Here is a 25,895-nt window from a genome sequence, read left to right as displayed (position 1 = left end):
AGGGCACCTCAGGTGAGCACAGTGATAGAACCAAGGGGTAGGATGAAGAAGGTTTTAGTACCCACCCACCCCTTCTGTTTCAATCAGCCTTCTACCCCTGTATAGAATTCTGGAGCATTCTGTAGGTAAACAGCTGACTCATGCTGGTGCAGCCGACCTGTTTTGTACATTTCATAGTTTGCTTCTGCCCCTGGAGCTTCTCTGTTGCTTTGGCACGGGGAGTTTTGTGCTTGAACATGTGCAGCCTGGGAATTTGGGGGTAGTTAGTGCCCGTGGGGCTACTTCTTGACCAGAGGGGGTTGGAAGCTGACAGTTTCCAGGTGGAGAGTTCTAGGAGACATTTCATGAGGTTCTCCAGAAGGTCCCAGTAGGGTTGAGTACCAGTTGCCTGCAGCAAAAGCCAACGTGGTAAAGCACCCTTGTACTGGCTTTTCTTTCTTTCCTGTCTCAATCCCCCTGTCCTATACCACTGGACTACATTCCCAATAAACTAGGCCTTTTTTTCCAGCTTTGCTTTCTACAGAATCTAGGGTAAGGCAGGAGGGATACTCTTTCTTTTCTTTTCTTTCTTTCTTTCTTTCTTTCTTTCTTTGGGGGGGGGAGCGAGCAGGGGAAAAGCAGAGAGAGAGAATTCCAAGCAGGCTCTGCACTGCCAGTGCAGGGATATGGTAGAGATACAATAGTTTTCTATCTAAATTTGTAGAAATGTGAGTCAATTTAGAGGGAAAAAAAAGACAGTAAATATGATACATGAATATGGTAAGCCTTGTGAATATGGTATAGAAATGTCTGAAATATTGACTTCAGGCTATTAGAAAGTAAACTTTCCTGGAAAAAAAATCACAGTTTAAGCTGCCATCTATCCTAATATTTTTCAGTGTTAAGGAAGGCACTGAAATCCCTTCATACTAAAAGCTGATATGGAAGGATGACACCCTCTGGGTGTCCACAGGGTGGGGAGGAGTGACAATCATCATGAGGGAAGAGAAGGAAAGAATAAAGTCTCTTCCACTTCATGACTGTGCTCAGGCTCTCCCCAGGCCTGGACCTCAGCTGGGGGAATGTGTCCCAATGCTCAGCTAATGCCCTAGCCTCAGAAAATTGCTGACTGCCTTTGAGACAAGTCTTACGCACACGAGTGAGTAGCAGCTAATACAATGTGATCTGATAGGTCCACTTGTATAGTATCTCTCCTGGTAGCATCCACAGGGTTAGTGCCTCTCTGCCGGGAGATGGAGCTGTTTGGGTTGAAGGGAGGGTCTTCAAACTGAGATACCTCTACCCCCAAAGTTGCCTGCAGGTTTTCAAAGGGTATGCAGGCACTGATAATTTTAAGACAATCCATTTCCAGGTTTTCAGTTTCTTTATGGACTCTTTCATAAAACTTACCTGCGGTGAGAAGGACCTTGTCTTTCACCCTGTTAGAGAAGGAAAGGTCACCTCTCACTCAACTTTAATGTCACTATGATACAGTGTTCTAGAAGGTGAAAAAACTTCAGGGTGCCAAATAAAGAGACAATTTGAAATACTGGTGTTTTAATCAATATTGCCTTCTTACATCAAGACAATATCAGCCCAAGGTAGGGGGGTTTCATGTCCCTCCCATCTTGGCCATGTTTCTGTAGAGGTAGAAACGTGGCAGTAGAAACAGATGTATTGTAGAGTTGGCGTGGCAGGAGAGGCAGCAGCTTCTATTTAATAAACATTGCCTCTTCTACTTCTTGTCTATTGGCAAAGGCACCATCTCTCTGAAAGCAGCCAGAAAGAGCAAAGAGTGTGGGTAAGAAATGGGGGAGGCAGAGGCACCTTGCTCCACACCAGTGATAAGTTTGTGCCAGGGTTCAGTGGCTGACTGCTCTCAGAATATTCAAGTTCTACAAAGCATGCCGGTAAGACTTTATATGACAGGGGCCCACTGCATTTTCATCTTCTCTGTTAAAAAAAAAAAAAAAAGCTTGGTGAGCATTTTCACTCATCTGTGTCTTGGTCTGAGCCTCAGCTGCATATTTCGAATAATGATGAGGAAGGATGTTAACAACTTCCACTTTACAGTTGCAGTGACCTTCAGCCTCTCAGTGGAGGGGCTGAAATGCTCCTCTGGCTCCTTCCCCTGCTTCATTCAAAGTTGTTTATAACCTGCACCCAGCATGGGGTGGCAAGATCTAAGCTTTAAGACCATGGTCCTCCCAAGTGGTGCCATAGTCTGCTAAAGCTGGTAGAAATGTTATCAGTGTAAGAGTGGTCATCTCTTCCTCTCTGAATGCTGTCACACTCTTTCTGGTTCTCTGAAATGGAAATCACTGGAATTCTTAAAATGAAAAGAACAGTGGAAATTCAGAGTTAAACCTTGTCTAAATTAAGGGCTCTATCCCCAATGCCCACTGCTCCTCTTCTGCCTGCATTTGGCATTACATTCTCTCTGCCTGAAAACCTTGACTGTTCCTTAACTTTCTAGGTGCCTTTCTCTGTCTCTCTGCCCATCCAAACATCTTCCTTCCTGAAAGGACCAGACCAAATGCCTTTTCCTCAAGAAGTTGTCATTGATTCTTCTAATCCCCATCTGCTCTTTCCTTTCTCTTTGCTTCTAATGTATGTACCACTCCTTTGGCATGTCAAGCCAATTCCCCTCAAATGTATGGAGTTTGTACTGTGAACCTGGAACTGTGTCAAGCAATAGGGATGCAAAAAGGAACAGAATGGGAGAAATAAGAACAAGGTAGAGGGGCCCTAAGCAAAAGAAGCAAGAGATAGCAGAGAAAAGGACCAGAGCAATCAGCTGAATAGGGGCCTGCAGAATAGGAGTCCCATACCTCCTCCAGAGCAGTGGTTCACTTCTGTAAGTCATGATTTCCTACCCTTGGATTGGGAGACCCATCCACCAGTAGATTTTGAAACCTTTGGTTCACTTTCTACCAGATGGTCATCAGCCTCTCTGCTTCTCCTAATCCTGTTGGGATTTCCCTCCCACAGGGACAGAAGCTCAGCTGGCCAGCTGGATCCCCACGATCCCCTCCTAGGGTTTGCAATGGGCCTCTGGTACTCCTAACAGACTTGACTGCTCACTGGGCTGGCTCTCAGTGAGTAAAAATACAGCCTCCAGGAAATGGAAAGTAGCCACTCCTACGGTGAAGCCTGGGGTAGAGAATCTAAAGAGTGAAACCAATGACTTCACAATGGCAGCCGGTTTAGGCAGGTTTCCTAGTGGTGTCAGGCCACTAGAGAGTCCCTCAACCTCCTCCCGTGGCCACCAGAGAAATCAGTCCAAAGCTGAAGGGATTTAGTCTGAGAGCACTGTTAAAGCTCTTCACTGGGGGCACCTTGGTGGCTCAGTCAGTTAAGTGTCTGGGTGACTCAGTCAGTTAAGTGTCTGACTTCGGCTCAGGTCATGATCTCACAGTTTGTGGGTTTGAGCCCCCTGTTGGGCTCTGTGCTGACAGCTCAGAGCCTGGAGCCTGCTTCGGATTCTGTGTCTTCCTCTCTCTGCCCCTCCTCTGCTTGCGCCCTATCTCTGTCTCTCTGTCTCTCTCTCAAAAATGAACAAACATTTAAAAAAATGTTTTAAAAGCTCTTCATCAAATTCTGCCTTTATGGTGGGTACTTGCTCTTCTGCAGAGGCTTCAATTCCTCAAATTCCTTCTCATATTCAAACAGCAGCTAAATATCTATGCAAGGTGTGCTTTAAATGGTGCTGTTTCTGGGAAGACCTGCTGAGAGATAAATTCCCCTTTCTAATCAAGCCATGCGATTTCTCTTTAATTTTATGAATAGAGTTCAACTACTACTCCCCATCTGCCTTTTTGAAATCTGGACACTGTGACCTTTTGTTTTGGCCTTTTGGTTTTCCCCTTCAGTTTATATTACATTGTCAATAAGAAACAAATGGCAACTATTACTTCACTTTTCAGAAAAATATTCAAGGAAGAAAGGGGAGAAGGGGGAGGAAGGGAAGGAGAGGAGAAGGAGGAAGAGGAAGAAGAAGGGGGAAGAAGGAGGAAAGTAAAGGAGGTTGATTACTCCATTTTAGGGGTGCATAAGTAGCATAGAGGGCTTAAACAGTAAATAACACCCTACTGTTAAAATCTTTAATTCACATGACCTTTAATTCATTGAAGCTTGCTTTCACGGCACTATACAGTCCCGTTGTGAAAGCACCAAGATCATTTCTAGTTTCTCTTTCTCCTGCCTGGTGATTGGCTCCTTTCTATGTTTCTCAGGAGACAAGGAAAATAAAATAGAAAACTGAAAAGAGTGGCTTTTGTAAATTTGTTAACAGCTCTGGTGGACAGTGTGGGTAGGGGGAGGGGCAGCCAACGGCTGTAGTGACTCTTAATTCCCCCAAATCCTGGACTGGCCAGGATTCCAGAGCAGGTCCCTACCCTCAGGCACAGAAGCCTCGATTCTCCTGGACACAGTACTTGTCTCTTCTTTTCTCAAAGGATCACGCAGTAACATGCTGCAATGTCCTTTGAAGGAAGCCCTTACCAGTTTAGTCAGAAAAAAAAAAAACAAAAAACAAACTTCCCTAAACACAACCAAACTATCTCCTGCTTTAATTTAAGATGACTTTCTCTCATTCACTCATCCACAGAAGTGGGGAGCATTTGTGTCCATTATAAGCCCGAAACAAATAAACAGAAACACTTCAGGGCAATAGAGCATCATTACCAAGCTCCTCAAAACCACTCAGCCTGTGTGAAACAAAACCTCGGCTTTCCATTGCTTTTTTTCTCTGAGTTACCCAGTTTAGCATCCTTTCTGTTGTTGCCTGTTACTTTTCTCTGGATCCATTTTCTACATGTAGTTAACTGGGCTCATTTAGAAAGAATCCACATAGGTGATTCCTGGCCGTGGTATGTCATACTTCCACTCATTATTGCCACAATTTCCACATATTTCCACAAATATTTTGTTGGCATTTTCATCATACTGCAGATGCATATTTAGCTAGTTGCTCTGGGGATGAGCAACTGTGCCTCAGCTCGGGAGAATATGCCAACCTAAACCTGCATCTTCACTTTCACTACTACTACTTCTCCTTCTCCTCTTTCTTCTCCTTTTCCTCCTCCTTTTTTTTTTTTTTTTTTTTTTTTTCTCCCACGTGCTGGCTGTTTGGGTTATCACTAGGCTTCTGGCAATTTTAAATTGTCTTCTTAATTATGCTTCAAAAATCAGCCCAGGTGTTATTTTTTCTGGACGCCTTCTCTGAACACTCTAAGATGGTAATGTCTCTCTCATATCTGCTGACCTTGTATCTTGAACATTCCCCCTTGTCACAGTCCTCATGGCCTAATGTCATTATACTTTACCAAGTCTCCTCTAGTAGCATGATTTTTGCCTTACCTCTGTAACTTTGGGGAGCACCTGGCAAAGCACCTGACACATTTTATGTGCTGTATAAGTAAGGGTTCTCCAAAGACACAGAGTCAATATGTATATGTATGGAGAGAAAGAGATTTATTCTGAGGAAGTGACCCACCTGATTGTGAAGGCTGGCAAGTCCAAATCTCTGGGGACCCAGGAAAGAGTAGATGCTGCAGCTCAAGTCTATTGACACAAAATGAATGAACCTTTTAGAATTTCTAAAAAAGAAAAAGGAAGAGAGTTTTATTCAAGCTCAAGTTAGGACAGCTGCCTGAGATACACAGTCTTCACAAAGAACAGAGTGCTCCAGTAAGGGAACATTTGGTGTAGGGTTATATACATTTATTCACACAAAAAGTTACAAATAATTAGATGAAGAACATTTCAGTAAGTTGTAGGCCTTGTCTTAATTTTCTAGTATATGCAAGGGGCTGACTTTAATCGTGTGGGAACAGGGAAATTTCTTACTTTTTCTTATCTTTTATGCTCAGAATGCACCTCTTTGGTTATTTTCTTCAATGAAGCAGATGTACAATGTGTACCCTGGGCAGAAATAGAGCCCATGCTTTGAGGTTTTACCGAATCAATTTGACTTGGTAAATGTTAAAGTACAGCTTCCCTAGAAGCATGGGAACCTGGCCCACAAACATTAAAAGTTGAAAACTTCCTTTATCAAGTCAGAAGACAGTCTGCTGTCAGACTTCCTACTTCCTTGCTGGAGGTCAGTCTTTTTTCTATTAAGGCCTCCATACTGAATTGGTCAGGCCCGATTCTGTCATGGAATATCATCGGCTTTACTCAGTATCTACTGATTTCAATGCTCATCTCATCTAAAAAATACTTTCACAGAAACATCTAGAAAAATGTTTGACTGAATATCTGGGTATTATTGCCTAGCCCAAGTGAGTATGTTCACCAAGTCTTCTGAATTGAATTGATATGTGGACAGCTGCTTTGGGCTTCCAATGTCTCCTGTACTAGCTTTTTTCTGGTTTCTTCTAAAAAGCCTTTACTTCATCCCCCCTCCCCCAACTTTAATTCATTTTAACAAATGTATATTGAAATCTTATTCTGTGGTATGTTTACCTTTGAATCTTTTAGTTATTTTGCGTCTGCAAGAGTTCAAGGGGCCCTGCCTATTAACCATTTCCTGTTAGTGCTCTCTCAATCTCTCTCTTTTTTTTTTTTTTCAGCTCTCATGCTTTAACTAGGTGTGGTATTACACAATGAAGACATGAAGTGGCAAAGACTTGTTTAATAACCTGTTTTTCAGTTATCTGTCCTTCTGTTTCCCTTCAAATGAACCAGTTTTGACAATACTGCGGTTGGAGAGCAACTGAACTTCAGGGCCTCATTTTCTTTGTATCAATATGAAAGGGAGTTTATGCTAGAGGCATTACCTTATCTGAGCATTTGGAATCAATTATGCTAAAAATACTATCACTAATGACAGAAATGCTTACAATGTAAAGCTTAGTGGTTAAAAATAGGATAAAAAATTGTATATACAAAAGGATCCACATTTTTTTCAAACACATGTGAAAAAAATAAAGATTTTAAGTATATACAGTGTGAGTGATGAAATGTGAGTGATTATGTTTTTTCTGTGTTTTCCAAAATTTCTTTACACGTATAATATGTAAAAATTCTAATTGTGAAAGATTAAAACTTTCCCCTTAAACTTCTCCTGGCAAACTCTCCCATTATCCTCTTGAGAGGTAATCATAATCATTATTAACAACTTGATGTGTATCCTTTCAGTCATTTTATACACACACACACACACACACACACACACACACACAGCTCTTCTTTTTTTTCTTTTTACATAAGACCATATATATTCTTCATTCTCAAATTTGATATTTTTACTTAACAAAATATCTCTAAGCTCTTTCCATGTGAGCTTGATTATTTACCCAAAGTCTACTGATTTAAATATCTGCCTCATGGTTTTAAACAGTTCCATAATTATGCCATGATTTAGGAAAAGGTAACACAAACTTACTTCCCTGTAAACAGATATTGAGGTTATTTCCAACTTTCAGCTATTAGAAACAATTCTGCAAAGAACATTCAGGAACACTTATCTTCATGAACAAGTGTGGGTATTTCTTTTGGAAAGATTTTTAGAAGCTTTCCCAACATTTCTGCTGAAAGTATGCATTACTTTTATCATTAAAAAATGTAAACATTGTATTAAAAAAATTTTAAAAATATCATGAGTCAGCAGCCTAAAATGAGATCACATGGCTGGGTTCACTCCATGAGAGAGGGTCCTATGTCATAGCATATACCTGGTAACAGTTAGTCTTTAATGTCTGTAGGATATATAAAGATCACTCCTGGACATTGTTAACAACTCTTTAAGAAAAGTACCATTATTTCCACCTTACAGATGAAACATCTCAGAGATTAGGTTTGAGTCCCTCAAGTTTGTTTCTCAGCAAAAGCCTCAAAATGGCAAATAATACTGAATTGGTGACTAATGAAGATACTTGCAATATGTCTTCCTCAATAAAACTGGGGGTGGGGAACTAAATCTTCAATGTCTCTGTCTTTCCAGTATCTACACTAATGTCTAGCACTAGTAAAATGCCAGATAAATATTAGTTCTTGGCAGATTAGCATTCACTCTTTCCTTTATGAACAAAATCTTGATTTTTGTATAAGTATCCATCTCTCAGGGAAGATGTTTTATCCTTGATCAAAAAAACCCTCATAATCTAACAGTGATTGGTTTAGTCTTGGAGGGGAGCACAGGAGGAGGCTTTCTTAACAGTTTCTTCATCCTTAAAAGAAGACATACTGTCTTTTCCCATTGGACATTGTCTGTTATTGTAATTGGACCTTATATCTGTCAGAGATGTCAGCTTGGGGACAAAGCTAACACAGTGAGACTAGTGGGGCAGAGAGATGAAAGGAACTGGATACTTGATAACAAATAATTAACCCTGGGGATTTCTGATATATATATATATATATATATATATATATATATATATATATTAAGATAATCTAGATATGTGTAGACATTTTGTTATGTAAGATAATAAGTGTCTTTATTATTTAAGCCTGGTGAGTATGGGGAATGTTGGGGGGGGTATAGAAGAGTGTAATGGTTATTGCAGTTATTTGGAGCCAACTGACAGATTGTTCTTTTGGTTTTCCTGACCATGTCCTTGATGTCCTTGATGAGAAACATTTTCCAATGTTTGACCAAGAAGAAAAAATGTCAGTAGGTGTTGTCAACCTTAAAAATAAAATAGCCAGTTATTTTACCAGCAAAATGAGTTTATGCAGGAATAGAGGAATTGCAATTTGGGACATGCAAACTCTGGTAAAACATAGTCAAGATCCAGAGAACAAATGAGAGGGGCTTGCTTTTATGGAGGAATGGAGAAAGTTGGGAGGGGTGGTTTTGAATGAAAGTTTATTAGAGGAGAGCCAGAGTTCAGGGTTGTGGCTACTTCTCAATGGTTGAGATGTGGCAGTTTCTCACTGGCTGGGTTGTTGCTGGGCAAGAAGAAAATCTTCATCCCTCTAGTTGGGGTAGTAAAGGAAGCTGTATATAAAATAAACTGTAATGAATGGTATATGCATACCAGCTTTCCTCTTCAGGGTGGCCTGACTCCATTTTGAATGAGGCTTTCTTTTATTCATCTTCACATTTCCCCCTTTTGTTCAAGACATTTCCTTGAAAGCATCACTGATCAAGAGTCAGTTTTTCTGCATTTAGTGATTTTGTCCCTTGGTACCGGGAAGGGCCTTTCCTGGTTGTCATGTCCCATGTCAGAGGGAAAGTGCACAGGTTGGAGAAAACATTGAGGTCACATTTGAGTAACAAGGAAGGGTAGGGGGAAGAACTCTCAGGCATTTCCCATCTAAAGTTTATATCTTATCAGGGTCAAATAACCATTGGAGATCATCTTGAAGTGTTGAGTTGAGGGTGAGTAGCATCACCCTATTTGGTATGTTGCTTCTACAAAGGTTTGACAGGTAACGGGTACAAAGCTTAAAAATGATTATACAAAACAGAATTAAAAGCAATGTGACAAATCCAGTTTGTGAGATGGTTCTAAACTGGGAACCCCAACCTGAAGGTAACCAGAAGCCAAAGGACCATGGATCATTACATGAAATTATTATAGCCAATGTGCTTATTCCCTAGTTTTATGCAGTTGGGCATCTACTTCCCTAGAAGAATTTATCCATGTGCAACAGGTGGTCTTGCCTATTCAAACCTTTCCTTGTTCAGCACGTAGAAGATTGAGGGCCATTCAATTATCCAAAACTACTTTAGGCAGCGAGTCACGTGACTGTGTTTGGGCCCCTATTGTCTTGGCTATGGTTGGTTAACTCTCCCAATATCAGGGACAGATTTCTGGTCATGTGTTCATTGGTACTTACTCTGGTCCACGGGAGAAAGTCTTTTCCTCCAGCAAACCCAAAGTCCTGAATGCCTTCTGGAAATTCCTGTTTAAGATGGCTGTGGAGGCTTAGTGGGGTAGACCAGTGGTAGGTTCTGGTTTGTTATGAAGAGAAGACAGAACAGTAAATACAGGAAGAGCATATGGTCATTTGATCCTCCAGCCATCATGACAGTGAGCTGCCCAAGTATAGGGGCCATTGCCAAAACCTCCTCATATGAGGAGTAGCCAAGTGGAGTACATAGGGCTCTCTCACAAGTATTAGTATTTATGGACCCTTTGGTTGGTAATGGAGTGTTACCATTATTATTACATATTGAAAGTGTTATTATTACATATTGAAAGACCACCCTAATACATGGGTTTGAAAGCAAGCCTACAAATAGTCTGATTTATGCTGAATGCTGTGCAGTATCTTTTATATATTTTTTTAATGGATCTCATTCTCCCACTGCAGCGTTGGGTTAAATTGAGGTAAGGAACACGGGTATATGGATTTAGTATTCTAACTTTATAAAAGGGACCTGTGGAACAATTGGGCATACAGTGGCATCTGGGATTTCAGCAAAATTCATTACAGGTTGAACTAAGGAGTCACTGCTATAATGTGTTTTCTGATGGCAAATCTAACAATTGGAGCAGTTTCCCCCTTTTACATGGGATTGGCAAATGCATACAATGAAAGAGAGATTGAAGAAAGGGTGAAAATGAGCAAGGGAAAGAAGGTTTATAGGCCTTGGCTGGTTATCTTAGGAAAGCTGTCTCCTTCAGCTGCCATCTGCTTCAACTCCTGGAAATCTTTACTTTCAGGTCACCAGTTGATGTGCAGGCCCAGTTGGTGTTTGGTGTGTTCTTTAGATGTGACACATGGATCCAAGGGTTATTCCCTAGAGTTTGGCAGAATTGGGATTTGTAAACAGCCCCTGCTAGGGGTTGTTGCAATGAAGTTGAAGAGAGTCTAGTCTGTCTTTTCCAAGAGAAAAAACCTCTGGGTTATAAGGAGTAATGCTTGAGGTATTCACCTCCTGGGAGTGTACTATGGAAAGATGGTTCTACTAAAGCATGGTTATTTTCAACAAAAGCAATTAGGTCTTTATACTATTGAAGTAGATCTTCCTTTAATCAGCTGTATATCAAAGGACACAGGAGCCAGGTGCATTGGGTGCCCTGTGATTATCAAAAAGGGTGCAAGTGTATGAGTTCCAGAAGGTGTGGACCTAAGACTTAGAAGGACTGATGGCATTGCCTTTGGCCACAGGGTTTTTGAGGAGTCTCTACAATTTTTGCCAACTGAGTCTTAATGATGCTATTGGTACATTTAACTAGATGTGAGGATTGAGGGTGGTTAAGCACAAAGTGTTGTACAAGTGTCCAAGTAGCACAGACCTTCTGATGCATTTGACCAATGAAGTGAGTTACCCAGTCACTATGCAGTTCGAGGGGGGTTCCCCAGCTAGACATAATCTTTTCTAATAGGATTTTAGCCACAGAAGGGGCAGTAACTTGCCTAAAAGGAGAGAAAACATATGTCCAGTGAGAAAACATACAAACCATGACTAAAACATAATTTTATCCCTGAGGTGGAAAAAGCTGAATGACATCCATTTGCCAAACCTCGAATGGCCCATTGGGGAATTTAAAGTTTCCAGCAGCAGGTGTATTTTGTATTTCTCTAGGTTGTATCTGGGGCAGGTGGAGCAAGCAAAATAAGCACTTTTTGCAGCTCTATAGGTATTTTCCCACCAGTATGGGTTCATAAAAGTTATAATTTTATCAGTGGACCAATGATTCAAAGCATGTACAGTAGTCAGAAATGGGAATTTTAAGGCCTCTAGTAGGACTGGGTTTCTATTTGGGCCAAACCAAACTTCTCTTTTTATTGAACCAAAAGTTATTAGATTTCTAATTTTGTTTTTGCATTTCTGGGGACAATTGTTGAGCCTCTCTAGCCATTTTTTCTAGATTATCATTGGGGGAACATCCTTTTGGACCATGACAGAGGCTTGGTTGTTGATTCTTTTGAGAGCAGTGTTCTTTTATGTATGTATGTATGTATATATGTATGTATGTATGTATTTAATGTTTATTTTTGAGAGACAGAGAGTGTGTGAGTGGGAGAGAGTCAGAGAGGGAGACAGAGGATCTGAAGCAGGCTCTGTGCTGACAGCAGAGCACGTAATGTGGGGCTTGAGCTCACAAACTGCAAGATCATGACCTGAGCCAAAGTCAGACACTTAACCAACTGACACTCAGGAGCCCCTAGAGCAGTGTTCTTGGTGGAAACATCAGCAAGGTGGTTTGGAATGCCCAGGGACCTGAATGATAGTGAAAGCAGCTAGTAAAAGTATAGCATCTAATAATTGTATGGCACATAATAAGCCTCACTGTTTCTGTAGCAGTCCAAAGTCATGAGCCACTCCAAAGGCATATCTACTGTCAGTATAAATATTTGCAGTTTGCCCTTGGCTAAATGTAGGCCTCAGTTAGAGTACAATTCGGCCTGCTGGGCTGAGGTAGCCAAAGGCAATGGTGCTACCCAAATAACTTCAAAAGGAGTTGCAGTTGTATAGCTAGCACAATGTGTATCATTTTCACCTTTTAAAAAGAAGCATCAGTGAACCGTGAAAGGTTAGCATTATTCAGAGCAGTTTCTTGTAGGTCACTGTGGGGGTCAGAAGGCGATTTGTCGGTATTAAGCAGTCGTGACAGGTTTCGTCAGTGGAAGAAGGGAGATGAAATAGCAGGGTTAAGGTTATTACGGTGAGGAAGAATCTTGGGAGAAGTGGTTAGCAAAAAGATTTTACAGGAGGCAAGGTGACTAGATGAAAGGTGTTGAGTATGGTGAGAATTTAGAAAGCTTCTACCACGTGGAGTACAAGAATAGTTGTAGGGGAGGAATCTCATGATTATTTCTTCAGTGGCCTTGACTGAAAGGACTGTGGCAGAAATGGCTGAGACAAGGAGAGGTACCCTTGTACCATAGGGTCTAGCTGTTGGCTATAATACTGTTTGGGTCAACGGTGGGCCCCATGTTTTTGGGTGAGTACCATAAGAGCATTCCCTTCCTTTTAACATAGAAGAGAAGTTGATAATTGGGATGTCCAAGGGAAGAGGGATTTATTAAGCTTTCCTAAGACTTTAAGTCATCTTAGTCTTCTTAAATAATACAGTCAGGTTTATAGATTTTAGTAAAACTTATAGGGATGGGCCACAAGAGAGAAGTCTGGACAATTTCTACAGTCAGTCGCTAACTAGCTCCAAAAGTCTCATTGTTGGTATTTGCTTTTTGGTTTTTGGTTAAGTTCAAGATGACATGAAGCCTATTTGGATCTAAATGTAGTCCTTATTCCAAAATCAGGTGCCCTATATATCAAACCTGAGTTTGAACAAATGACAATTTCTTCTTGGAGACTTTATGTCCCTTTAAGGCCAAAAGCTTTAACAAATGGATGCTGTCCACCTGTGAAGAGGCTTGAGCAAGGATCAGAGAAGCAAGTCATCTACCTATTGTAATAGGGCATAACCTCCAGGAAATTTTAGGTCATCTAGATCAGCCTTTAAGGTTTGTCAAAAGGAAGACGTTTCACATGAAAATATGCTCAACATCACTCATCATCAGGGCACAGTAAGATAAAATCTCACACCTGTCAGAATGGCTAAAATTAACAACCAAGGACACAACAGATGTTGGCAAGGATGTGGACAAAGGGGAACCCTTTTGCACTGCTGGTGGAAATGCAAACTAGTACAACCACTCTGGAAAACAGTATGGAGGCTCCTCAAAAAATTAAAAATAGAGCTACCCTAAGACCCAGCAATTGCACTGGTAGGTATTTATCCAAAGGATATAAAAATGCTGATTCAAAGGGGCAATGTTTATAGCAGCACTATCAACAACAGCCAAATTATGGAAAGAGCCCAAAAGTCCATCGAATGACAAATGGATAAAGAAGATGTGGTATATATCTATCTATCTATAGATAGATAGATATATACCTACACATGTCTATACACATGTATATATATACATACACACACAGTGGAATATTACTTGGTGATCAAAAAGAACGAAATCTTGCCATTTGCAACAACGTGAATGGAACTAGAGTGTATTATGCTAAGCGAAATAAGTCAGTCAGAGAAAGATAAATACCGTATGATCTCACTCATATGTGGAATTTAAGAGACAAAATAGATGAATATAGGATAAGGAAAGGAAAAATAAAATAAAAAACAGGAAGGCAAACCTTAAAAGACTCTTACAGAGAACAAACTGAGGATTGCTGGAGGGGTGTCGGGTGGGGTGGTGGGCTAAATGGGTGACAGGTATTAAGAAGGGCAATTGTTAGGATGAGGACTGGGTGTTATACGTCAGTGATGAATCACTAAATTCTCCTCCTGAAACCATTACTACATTATATGCTAACTAACTTAGATTTAAATAAAAGGTTTTTTTAAAAAAGGAAGAAGAGGTTTCAGTATTGTTGTTCTTCCCAAGTAAGGCACAGATACTAGCTGGCCTAATGCACTGGGATGCTAAAGAAGGCACTACATAAATCAACCACAGTAAAAAAAAAAAAAAATGTAATTTCAGCAGGGATGGAGCTAATAAAGTATGGGGATTGGTAACAACAGGGTGGTGAAGGATGACAACACTATGCCTCAGAGGTCCTGCACAAACCTCCACCTGCAGCCATTCAGTAGCATGAATGAGTCAGTAGTCTATCTAAGTGATAGCAAGGTCCACAGGCATCATAAAGTAAAAGGAAACTAATGGCTAAGAACACTACCAGTTATTATTTATATTCAAGCCAAAGACACACTTTTTCATGGATTTAACGGAAAGAGCACTGTGTAATATGCAGAATATTTATGAACAGACATCTTAAACTGAAATAGTTATGTTTGATAGGGATGCTTATTAAAAATGTCCCTCACTAGGAAACTTTCTCTGACTACATCTTCAGAGGTTGAGTGAGTTGATTTTTGTAAAGGATCAAAAAGTCACTTTGGCTAACGGTGGAGGTAGAGGTGGGGGTTTGACTGGAAAAGGGCACAAGGGGACTCTCTGGAGTAATGAAAATATTTTGTATCTTGATTATGGTTATAAATATAAACTCATTGAACAGCACACCAAATAAGTGCATTTCACTACATGTAAATTGTATCTCAGTTGAAAACAAAAACAAAAACTCTCAGACTTAGTCTGGGTAGTTATAGCCAGAAAGATACAGCATAGAAAATTAAAGACATAGCAAATTAAAATTTTGGTGTATAGACTTCATACATATGGTGATTCTAATTCTTTTCAAAAGTGGCATTAATTTATTCAAACAAAAATACTGTTAGTTTTTATTTGCTTTTATTTACTATCAGGATTCAAAACTTCTAAACTACCAAATAAATGATGAATTTACATTAACTTAATCCTGGGGCACCTGCGTCGCTCAGTACCTTGAGCATCTATCTGACTTTGGCTCGGGTCATGATCTCACAGTTGGGTTCATGAGTTCAAACCCCACAGCCCACTGCTCAGAGACTGCTTGGGATCCGCTGTCCCCTTTCTCTCTGCCCTTCCCCCTGTTGCGCTTTCTCAAAAAAAAAAAAAAATCTAAAAAATTATAAAAAATATAAAAATAAAATTAATCCTTACAACCACCATAAGAAGTAGATGCTATTATTTTCCTGTTTTATGGGATGGGCTCAGAACCCCGACAAAAGCCTTGCACTCCGTACCCTTTCCCCAGTACTTGGTCACACACTGGCTCACCAGAACCCAGAAGAGCTGGTCAGAGGAAAGGCCGAAGCGTCATTAAGGGGCTACAGGTGAGTTATGGACACTCGGATTGAGAGTCTGGCTCCCTGAGCCCTGACATTCCGAAATGCCAGGCTCTACCCAGCCCTGTCCCCAGCCCAGGTAGCCAGTGACGCAGGTCCCGTTGCCCCTGTTCGGGCGCAGAAGACCACAGCGCTGCCGGGAAGGCGAGGAGCAGTTGTCCACGGTCTGTTGAACCTGCGCGCGGTTCCCTAGCGCGGCTGCGCGGCTCCGCCCTTGAGCTGGGCGCTCCGCTCGGGGTGGGTCGTGAGTCACCACACACCGGATGCAGCCAGGCCCTCCGCGAACCCTGAACTTTCGGCGCTCGGCCCCTCCCTGGTCCCGCGCGCGTTTCAGTACTCGGCGGTCAGGTACTCCTCCCCGCCATCCTCCAGCACCTCAGCCGGCGCCCTCCTCCTGGCAGTGCCCGGGCCTGCCTGCCCTGGGTCCTCCAACTCGTCCTCGGGGACGAGGACCCGCAAGTCCAGCCCAGCGTTCCAAGAGCGCTCGCCTTTCCGGCGGTGAGCAGGTGCCCACCCCGCCCCCCTGCCTGGGCGTTTCCCACCCTCCTCCCCACCAAAGTAAGTAAATAAAACGAAATCAAAAAGGGGAAGACTGCCAGGAAGAAGATGTGCACAGACCGTAGTTTTGAATTTATTCGAATTTATAGTTTGGGGGCGAAGAATGTAAATGGCAGAAGAGTTTAAGGAATAACTGTGTTCTGAAAGCAGGAGTGTGACATGTAAATGTTAACATGTACATGTACATGTTAACATTTCCAAGGAAAGAGATGGTCATCGATCCCCCCGCCCCCCAGCTTGCAACGCACAAAAACACACATTCGTGTGGAGCTAGAAGGAATTGCAGAAAAGAAGCTGAGAGCATACCGGGCATTCAAATTTGGTCCTCAAAAGCCAACTAAGCTTAGTCTCTGAAGGTCTCAGCACAAGATGGGACCCTCCACTCTCCTATTTACTGATGGGAAAGTTGAGGTCCAGAGTGGGTGGTTTGTCCAGAGTGATGCACCTGATTCTTGGCAGAGCCAGATCCAGGAGCCTGAACTCCAGTTCCTAGGCATCATTTATAAATAATAAAATATGTAAATAACATTTTATAAATACCCTTTGTGAGTCGAGAAACTCAGCAAGATCCGTAACTCGGTTTTGGTATGCTCAACCCATCTTCATTATTTACTCTTCTCCAGGTGCTTGCCAGCCTGCATTCCCTGGCCCACAGCAGTGCAACTGAAAGGGGACTCCTGGAAGTCCTAGGACTTGAACATAACCCTGAGTAAAAGGTTTTAGGTAAGTGGAGGGGAGGAAGGGCGTGGTGGGTTCCAGGAAAGAGCTTGAACTGAGGGGGAAGTTAGCAAGCCCAACTGCAGCTAGGAACGTTTAAAAGTGCCTGGCCTATGCGAGTAAAGTAGGTGGATAGAGTAGGGGCAGATGGTGAAGGGCTTTGAACATGAATGCTGCAGGCGATACGATACAACCAGAAATTGGAAATGCAACTACAGGGAAACCAGCACTTCACCAGGGATTAGATCCATGGAGGGAATCTGAGATCCCAAGACTGTTTAAGTCAAATCATTTAGCAGGAAGACAAAATTAAAATATTGCTGTTGAAAGGAACGTGGTGGGGAGAAAGTATTCTAGTTGAATAACAGAAAAATCTTTTCCCCTGGTTGCATACGAATAATAAAAATGGTGCTTACTATGTGGTAAACACTGTTGTAGGTGCTTTACAAAAATTTATTTACTTCTCACAATAAACTGGTGAGGTTGTTACTATTTTTGTCACCATTTTAGAGATGTGGAGGCTGAGGCACAAAAAGGTTGCCCAAGATAAGTAGATCTGTGTTGAGGCAGAGTGGCCTGGAACCAGAAGATTCGGGTCTCAGTGCCTCCATTCACTGGTTGTGTCAATTTACCATCTCTGAGCCTCAGTTTTCTTATCTGTGAAATATATACACTAATCCCTGCCTACTACTGAGGTAGAGAATATGCAGGTGCTTTGCAAACTGTGCATTGTGATGCCAGTGGAAAGTACCATTATTTAATAAAGGAGGGATGCACTTCCAAGGCCAAATCCCAACTAAAAAGAAAATGACAAGCTTGGTTCGACTTGCAGAATTTAATGGGCTTGCCACTCAAAGAGAGGCAAAGATGGAATCAGTTAAAATTGTTGGCTGTGGAGTCAGATGGACCTAAGCTGGAATCCCAGTCCTGCTACCTATTAGCTTTGTGACCTAAGACAAGGCACATAACGTTTCTGATACTGTGTTATCTTGATGATCCTCAATTTACTCACGTATAAAATGGGTCTAATACATTCCTCATAGAGCAGTTGTATTACATGAGATGCACTTAATACAATGCCTACAATTAGTAAGTGCTCAATACAATGTAGAGGGGCCCATTATTTTTTCCAATTCTTTTTCCCCATCCTCTGTATATCTTCATATTCCCCCAGACACCGCCTCATCATGTGTGAGGGACTGATGGAGAGGTACGTGGCTGCCATGGTGCTGAGCGCTGCTGGAGATGCCTTAGGGTACTTCAATGGGAAGTGGGAGTTTCTTCGGGATGGAGAAAAGATTCACCAGCAGCTGGCCCAGCTTGGTGGGTTGGACACCATAGATGTGGAGAGGTGGAGAGTCAGCGATGACACAGTAATGCACCTGGCCACGGCAGAAGCTCTTGTGGAAGCTGGGAAAATCTTGGATTTGGCTCACCTGTATTCCCTACTTGCTAAGCATTACCAAGACTGCATGGGAGACATGGATGGCCGAGCACCAGGTGAGTGCAGCCGCTGGAGGTCCTGGCAGTGGAGAATAAAGCAGCCCCAAGGCAGTCATTTAAAATGTTGATTGAGATGTAAACATCAAGGAGACAGTTATATTTTGTAGTTGTGACAAAGATAGAAACAACCCAGATGTTCTTTAATTTATTTATCTGTAGTGACACATTCACAGCCTTTTAAAATAATGCAGATAAATATTTACTGATATGGAAAGATATATTAAGTTTAAAAAGAAAAAAAGGATTACAAAACACATAGGGCATCCAAAGGCTCATTGTTGCTCTGGGCCCATTGCTCCTTTTCCGAGGCCTGGTGCTCCTCACTCTAGAATCCACAGCCTCTTTCTGAAATTCAGGATCTCTAATCCTCAGGTTCTCATTGGGTTCTTTAAAGGCTTGGGCTTGGAGTCTGATGGTTTTGATGGGGCCACTGATTAGCTGGTTATGTGATTTTGAGCAAGGTTCCTAATCAAGCTCTGAGCCTCAGCTTATTTATTCATTTTTTTTAAATATTAATTTATTTTGAGAGAGAGAGAAAGAGAGCACATGTACATGTGCAAGCTGGGGAGGAGCAGAGAGAGAGAGAGAGAGAGAGAGAGAGAGAGAGAATCCCAAGTAGGCTCCATGCTGGCAGAGCAGAGCCCGACACAGGGCTCAATGTAACGAACCGTGAGATCATGGCCTGAGCTGAAATCAAGAATTAGATGCTTAACCGACTGAGCCACCTAGGCAATCCCTTTGCTTATTAATTTAAACAAGAGAATAATATGTTAAACCTACCTTTTTGAGTTATTGTGATGTCTCAGTAATAACTGATAAAGACTCCAAGACTCTCTATATGAATCTGATTCTTTCCTAATAATCATACTAAGGGTTGTACGGAGAGTAAGGAACAGTGTTGGCTTGGGGTTTGGAGTTTGGGAGCGTTCATCATCATACTTTTTTGGCTTTCCCTTTCCATCAAAGAAACTTAGAGACTGATCTTGGTTCTGTCTTCCTGCCAGGGCCTTTGCTTTGGTTACACTGACCCTCTGCTCTACCTAACTCTTCTCAGGGGGTGCTTCAGTGCAGAATGCCATGCTACTGGAGCCAGACAAGGCCAATGGCTGGAGGATTCCCTTTAACAAGCACGAGGGCGGCTGCGGGGCTGCCATGCGTGCTATGTGCATCGGTCTCAGGTTCCCCCACCACGGACAGCTGGACACGCTGATCCAGGTGAGCATCGAGAGTGGCAGGATGACCCATCACCACCCTACAGGCTACCTGGGAGCTCTTGTTTCTGCTCTTTTTACAGCCTATGCTGTGAACAACAAGCCTCCCAGGCAGTGGGGAAAAGAAATGATGGAGGTGCTACCAGAAGCTAAAAAGTACATTATCCAATCAGGCTACTTTTTGGAGAAGAATCTTCAACACTGGTGAGTTGGTAGGCGCCCGCTCCTGCTAGAAAATGATTGCATCTGTGTGTGCACAGGCATGCACACGTGTGCCTAGAATTCATAGATCAAAGCACCATCGTGGTTCTCACCATCTAGTTTTGCTGTCTGCTGGGTTCAGCACCCCCAACTCCAGCCCACCTGCTAAGGATTTCAAGTTCAGTGCCAGCAGTGGTTGCCACCAAGTAGCCAGGTGAAGACCTCAATGAGTAGTTACACCTGTGGTGCTTCCCTGTTGTCTAGGGATCCTATTTTGTATTCCACCTTTCTATAGTTTTTTGGCTATCCTATACTGCTATGAACTTCCCTGCTTATTTCCTGGAACTTGTTTATTCAGTGTTGTCTTGACATGCAATATTTTGAAATCTTTGGTTAGAGTGCCCAAGAGATAGGCTTTTTTCACCAGCTAATTAATAAGGGGTAAGCCACAATTTCCCTTTTTTGTGAGTTCATGTCACATCACCTTTCTTAGAATAAAAATATCCAGAAACTTTCTGCTGAAATCACTTAATGGTCATGATGTTCCAAAGTTCTATCTTAAAAAAAAAAAAATACAATAGAAGAATGTAAGGAAATGATGTGTTAATTAGCTTGACTATAGTCTTTTCACTGTGTATCAGTATATTAAATCATCATGTTGTATACTTTAAATATATACAAGATTTCTTAAGAAAATAAAGTAAAATAAATAAGTTCCACCCTTGAAAGGTGACACTTGACGTTATTCTCAATTCAGGAAAAATAGACCTTTATTTCTCACCTTTACCTTGCTATATATCTTCCTTATTCAGCAACAGCTATCAATGCCTTGTTTATATTAATCCTTGGCAAAAATTTATTGAATGAATGCCACTTAGAGCTCATTTTTATTTTTTTTAAATGTTTATTTATGTATTTTGAGACCGAGAGAGAGAGAGAGAGAAAGAGAGAGAGTGGGGGGAGGGGAGAGAGAGAGGAGAGAGAATCTTGATGTGGGACTCAATCTCACAAACCATGAGATTATGACCTGAGCCAAAATCAAGGCTCAACTGACTGAGCCATCCAAGTGCCCCTCCTTTGATTTTTTAAAGCATTTCTTAAGAAGTTTATTTCTTTTGAGAGAGAGAGAGGGAAAGAGAGAATCCCAAGTAGGCTCTACACCATTAGTGCAGAGCCCAGTGTGGAGCCTGAACTCACGGAACCGTGAGATCATGACCTGAGCCAAAACCAAGAGTCAGACCCTTAATTGACTGAGTCACCCAGGCATCCCTCATTTTGATTATTTAATACAATTTTGATATTAGTACAAGAAGTTGAAGTCATCTTGGAATTTTCTCTATTCATACATTTATCTGCTACCTTTCCTTATGATTTTTAAATTTTTCAATTGACTGTAGAACTTTTCCTTCCTACAGGTCCTACTTCCAAGACCAATGGGAAAAATACCTAAAACTTAGAGGGATTTTGGATGGCAAATCAGCCCCTACCTTCCCCAAGCCCTTTGATGTGAAGGAGAGGGATCAGTTCTATACCTCCGTGAGCTACTCTGGCTGGGGTGGCAGCAGTGGACACGATGCCCCCATGATTGCTTATGATGCCATCCTGGCTGCAGGAGACTCCTGGAAGGAGCTTGCCCATCGAGCCTTTTTCCATGGTGGAGACAGTGATTCTACAGCTGCTATTGCTGGCTGCTGGTGGGGAGTTATGTATGGTTTTAAAGGAGTGAGTCCCTCCAACTATGAGAAACTAGAATACAGAAACCGGCTGGAAAAGACAGCCAGGGCTTTGTATTCTCTTGGGTCAAAGGAAGATACTGTAGTTACCCTTTAGAGAGATGTGACATCATTTCTCATGGTTTCTCCTCTTATGTAGTCCAGTTTCTTTTCATTTTTTCCAAAGTCAAGAGTTTTAACCTTGTACTCCAGGAATTTTGAGGTAACATGTCCCTTGAGCACCTGAAGCTTGTCTTTCCAAATTCATCCTGTCCCCCCTGACTCTGTCCCTCTTTCTGTCCTTTATCTCAGTTGATAGAAGTCAGTATCTCCCCAAGCTAGAAGTCTCATGGCCCCATATTTGAGTCTTCATTTTCATCATCTAATCTTTCACTAAGTTTTTTCTGTGTGTTTCAGGTTGAGTTCTCCAAAAGTGGACTTTGAGACAAAGATTCAATAACAAGTAGTTTATTTGGGAGGTGATTCCAGGAAGTCCTGGTAGGAAAATGGGAAGTGAGACAGGGAGGAGAGGGGAGGGAAGCCAGCACAAGGTGCGATGAGCAGGTCAGCACTCTGGCCAGTTGGGACTAGTCCATCTGGGTTCTCTGTAAGGCACTCCTCAAGAGTTGTCCCACCCAAGGGGCAAGCAAACCTGGGGTGTCCATCCGTCACCTTCCATTTGGCATTGGTTGAGGACCACTCCTAGGGACGCTAACTCCCTGGTACTTCTTGGCCTGTCTTTTGTGCAAGCCAGACACAAATGTCTTCAGGCAAAGACTCAGAGGTGCTTGCAATGGCAAGCTGTACAGTGCATGGGAAGAGTGAAGGAGGTATGTGGGGTCCCAATAGCATCTGCCAGATGGTCTGCCTCCTAAATGTCCTTCACATCTGTTACTCTTTTACCTTCTTGCACCAGTATTTTTCAGTTGGATTTCTGCAGTCCAGGGTACTCAAGTCTGGGGAGATGCTGCTCCAAGCTGTACTCTGTACTTTGCTGGCCATGACACTTAACGAATTGCCAGTTTTGTTGTTTTCTCTTGGCTTGTCTTTATTTTCCTCTAGACACAACCTAGCAAAGTGCCTGGGAACATGGGAGGTACTTGATCAGTATATATTAAATGAATGTTGTTAATTACCTCCTGTCTGGTCCCTTAATTCCAGTCTTGCCTTCCTCCTTGCCCTCCAGAGTTATCTTTACAAATCAGTCATGCTGAACTTCTAATCATGTTCCAATGAATACCCACCCCCTTTCTCCATTTCTTAATGCTCTTCCCTCTCCTTTTCCACCAGGTAGATGCTTACTCATCCTTCAAGCCCCAACTCAGGTAGAACCTTCTGGGTGAAACTTGCTGTGATTATTCGGGCACTTGGCCGCTTTCTCCTCATATACCCACAGCCTTGTCTCCAGACTTGTCACCACACTGGTCCTGTTGAGTGGTGATTGGGTGTCTTCTGAGGACAAACTCAGGTTCCTTGTGAGGAATTATCTTATTCTCTTTGTGGCCTGTCTGCTGGCCCATGAGAGACATTCAATAAATAGGAGGTTCATCAAATTGTGTTGATGTGAATGCTTTCAACATGCGGTTCCACATCTGTTTCAGACACATCTGTTCAGACACCTGCTACTTCACGGTTGCCCAGAGTGACCTGTGATGCACTGTGAGAGACGGAGAGTCTGATGCTTTAACCATGCACATGTGCTGACCTACACAGCTCTGTATTTGAAGCAGGACTCAAGCAAGGACATGGAATTTATTATTCTTTTATACGTAAAGGGAGAAGGAAATTCCTAAGTTCATTTTCTGTCTCAAAAAACTCTCACACGTATTTATATATTTCAGAAAACAAACACGTTTTATATATTACAAAAGCAAAAACAGGTTCTTTGGTAAGACAAGCAATTGGAGTTGCAGACGTTCAAGCATGCTGGGCTACAATTCACAGAACACTGTCATACGTCTTAAATTCAGATGTCTTAAAAGACTCCTTTGTATAAATATTCTGAGCACAGTTTTAGAATAATAGAAAACACATACAAGATTTATACAAGACATACAACATTTATACAAGATTCCTGAGCAGAATATTAAGGTGATCCTCATGACTGCTTTCAATTTCCCAGTTGGTAAGAACTGACTTTATAGCACAGAATAGTGTGTGCCTTTCTGCAGATGTAAGACAAGAGGAAACATTTCTCCTGGTTGTTCTGAAGTGTCTTTTTCCAGTAGTTAGGAGCCTAGAATAGACAGAACACTAGAGTTCTATTAGCACTGGCCAAACAGTAGACCTGCTTAAATCTTACAGTATAGAAAAGAGCAGAAGAGCATTTTAACAAGTGGAATCTGAGGCATGACCTGTTTTACCTCTGTAGCTAGTTTGGTAAGTCATCTGAATTTAGTAAGAAGCAAACATGATTTTATTTTTCTCCAACTACTGCCTTCACAGTACTGTGTGGAAGCTGCTTTTCCTGTCCCTTAGAATATCACATTGTTTTTGGTCCTTTGTTGGGGGTGGGGGTGGGGAGTGTATTAAAAACCCAGTCCAGGGGTGCCTGGGTGGCTTAATCAGTTAAGCTTCTAGCTCATGATTTTGGCTTAGTTCATGATCTCACAGTTTGTGAGCTGACAACGTGGAGCCTGCTTGGGAGTCTCTCTCTCCCTCTCTCTGCCCCTCCCCAGCGCGTGCTCTCTCTCTCTCTCTCTCTCTCTCTCTCTCTCTCAAAATAAATAAACTTAAAAAAAACAAAACCAGTCCAGTATTTTTTTTAAATTTCAACTTTATTGAGGCATAATTGACATAAAAGATTGTAAGATATTTAAAGTGTACATCGTGGTGATTTGATACACATTTATATTGTGAAAGGATTCCTCCCATCTAGTTAATTAACACACCTATCATTGCACATATTTATATTTGGGAGTGGAGTGGGTGGTGAGAACATTTAAGGTCTACTTTCTTAGCAAATTTCTAGTATACTATACAGTGTTATCCACCGTAGTCACCATGTTTCACCTCATATCTTCAGACCTGCTTCATCTTACAGCTGAAAGTTTGTACCTTTTTACCAACCTCTCTCTATTTCCCCACCTCCCAGCCTCTGGCAACCACTTTCCTACTCTGTTTCTAGGAGTTTGACCTTTTTTAAAGATTCCACATATAAGTGATACCATGCAGTATTTGTGTTTTCTGTTTGGCTTAGCATAATGCCCTAAATGAAGCCCATCCCTGTTATCACAAATGGCTGGATTTCCTTCTTTCTCATGGTTGAATGATATCCCATTGTGTGTATGCATATACTCCATCTTCTTTATCCATTCTTCTGTTGATGGACACTTAGGTTGTTTTCATATCTTGGCTATCGTGGATAATGCTGCAGTGACACGGGAGTGCAGACCCTTTGGGACCCTGTTTTCATTTACTTTGGATTTATACCCAGAAGTGGGAATCCCAGCCCAGTTTAATCAATTCTAAAACTTCCATGTCATGCCCTCCATGCTCCCCACCTCCATCAGCCCTGGGCCCAAGGGACTTGGAGGAGAAAAGGGGACATTCTTCCCCTCTCTCTTCTGAGGCTCCTTGCTCCTCTCAGATGTTGCCCTGAGACCATTCTCATTGGTGGAGCACTGGTACGAAAGGCTCAAGACAGCTGTCTTCTGAGGAGTCCCCTCAGCCCAAGGGAAACTCGTCCTTCCTGCTCCTGTCCAGCAGTGGGAGTGCAGGCTTCCCACCTGTTGCTGTCTTACATTTCACCCATCCCTCTTAAATAGGCCTTGAGAGATCCAACTTGGAAATAGATACCCATGCCCCCTTGATATGGTCACCTTCAATCTCAACTGGTAGGCTCTCACTGGTTGTGGAGGGTAAGAAAGAGCACCACCTCCCCTCCTCTTTCAAGAAGGTAAGAGAGAACCCCCACAGAACTTGACTCTCTATTTTCCATTCAAATCACTGGCTTCCAGTGGAGGGGAGGTGGGGAAGAGAGGTCTGATAACAGCAGTTCTGTTACCTTCTCCTATATCCTACTGGGATTTGTCTTTCCAAGTCCTTCCAGTCCCTTTAGAATACAGTGGAAGAGGTGGGGGAGAGGGGTAGGAGGGCGAGGACTTAGCATTTGTTATTCCCCAGGTAGGACTTCAGCCACAACTGGAGACAGCAGAGAAAGACTTTAGAGATCCTGCTATGTTTGTTTGAGACAATCTGTCTTCATCACAGGCGCACTTCAAAAAGAGTTCAGACTTTCATACTCTTTCTTCTCAAACCTCAAAATCTCCTCTTCAAACTTTACTCTCAACTGGCAACCTTGCTTGCTATTTCTCTGAGAAAAGAGAAGCAACCAGAGAACAATTACACGCTCCCCTCACCAC

General features: G+C 42.1%; 1 protein-coding gene across 6 annotated transcripts in view; it reads left to right on the top strand.

The window, feature by feature from the left end:
• Positions 1-15,889: 15,889 nt before the first annotated feature.
• Positions 15,890-25,895, top strand: part of LOC115522763 (protein ADP-ribosylarginine hydrolase) — a 37,466-nt gene continuing 27,460 nt past the window's right edge. For 3 of the 6 annotated variants that reach the window (XM_030328359.1, XM_030328361.1, XM_030328360.1), the window contains exons 1-3: positions 16,821-16,910; positions 18,079-18,404; positions 19,462-19,822. In XM_030328359.1, the coding sequence (XP_030184219.1) occupies positions 18,092-18,404; positions 19,462-19,822 (674 nt within the window). In that variant the 5' untranslated portion in view covers positions 16,821-16,910; positions 18,079-18,091. Of the gene's footprint in view, positions 16,188-16,810; positions 16,911-18,078; positions 18,405-19,461; positions 19,823-21,234; positions 23,085-25,895 lie in introns of those variants that run through there. The other 3 variants (XM_030328363.2, XM_030328364.1, XM_030328362.1) reach the window with 3 other exon arrangements.

This window comes from Lynx canadensis, chromosome C2 (genome assembly GCF_007474595.2).
Source record: "Lynx canadensis isolate LIC74 chromosome C2, mLynCan4.pri.v2, whole genome shotgun sequence".
Classification (NCBI taxonomy): Eukaryota; Metazoa; Chordata; class Mammalia; order Carnivora; family Felidae; genus Lynx; species Lynx canadensis.
This window is presented reverse-complemented; position numbering and strand designations above follow the sequence as displayed.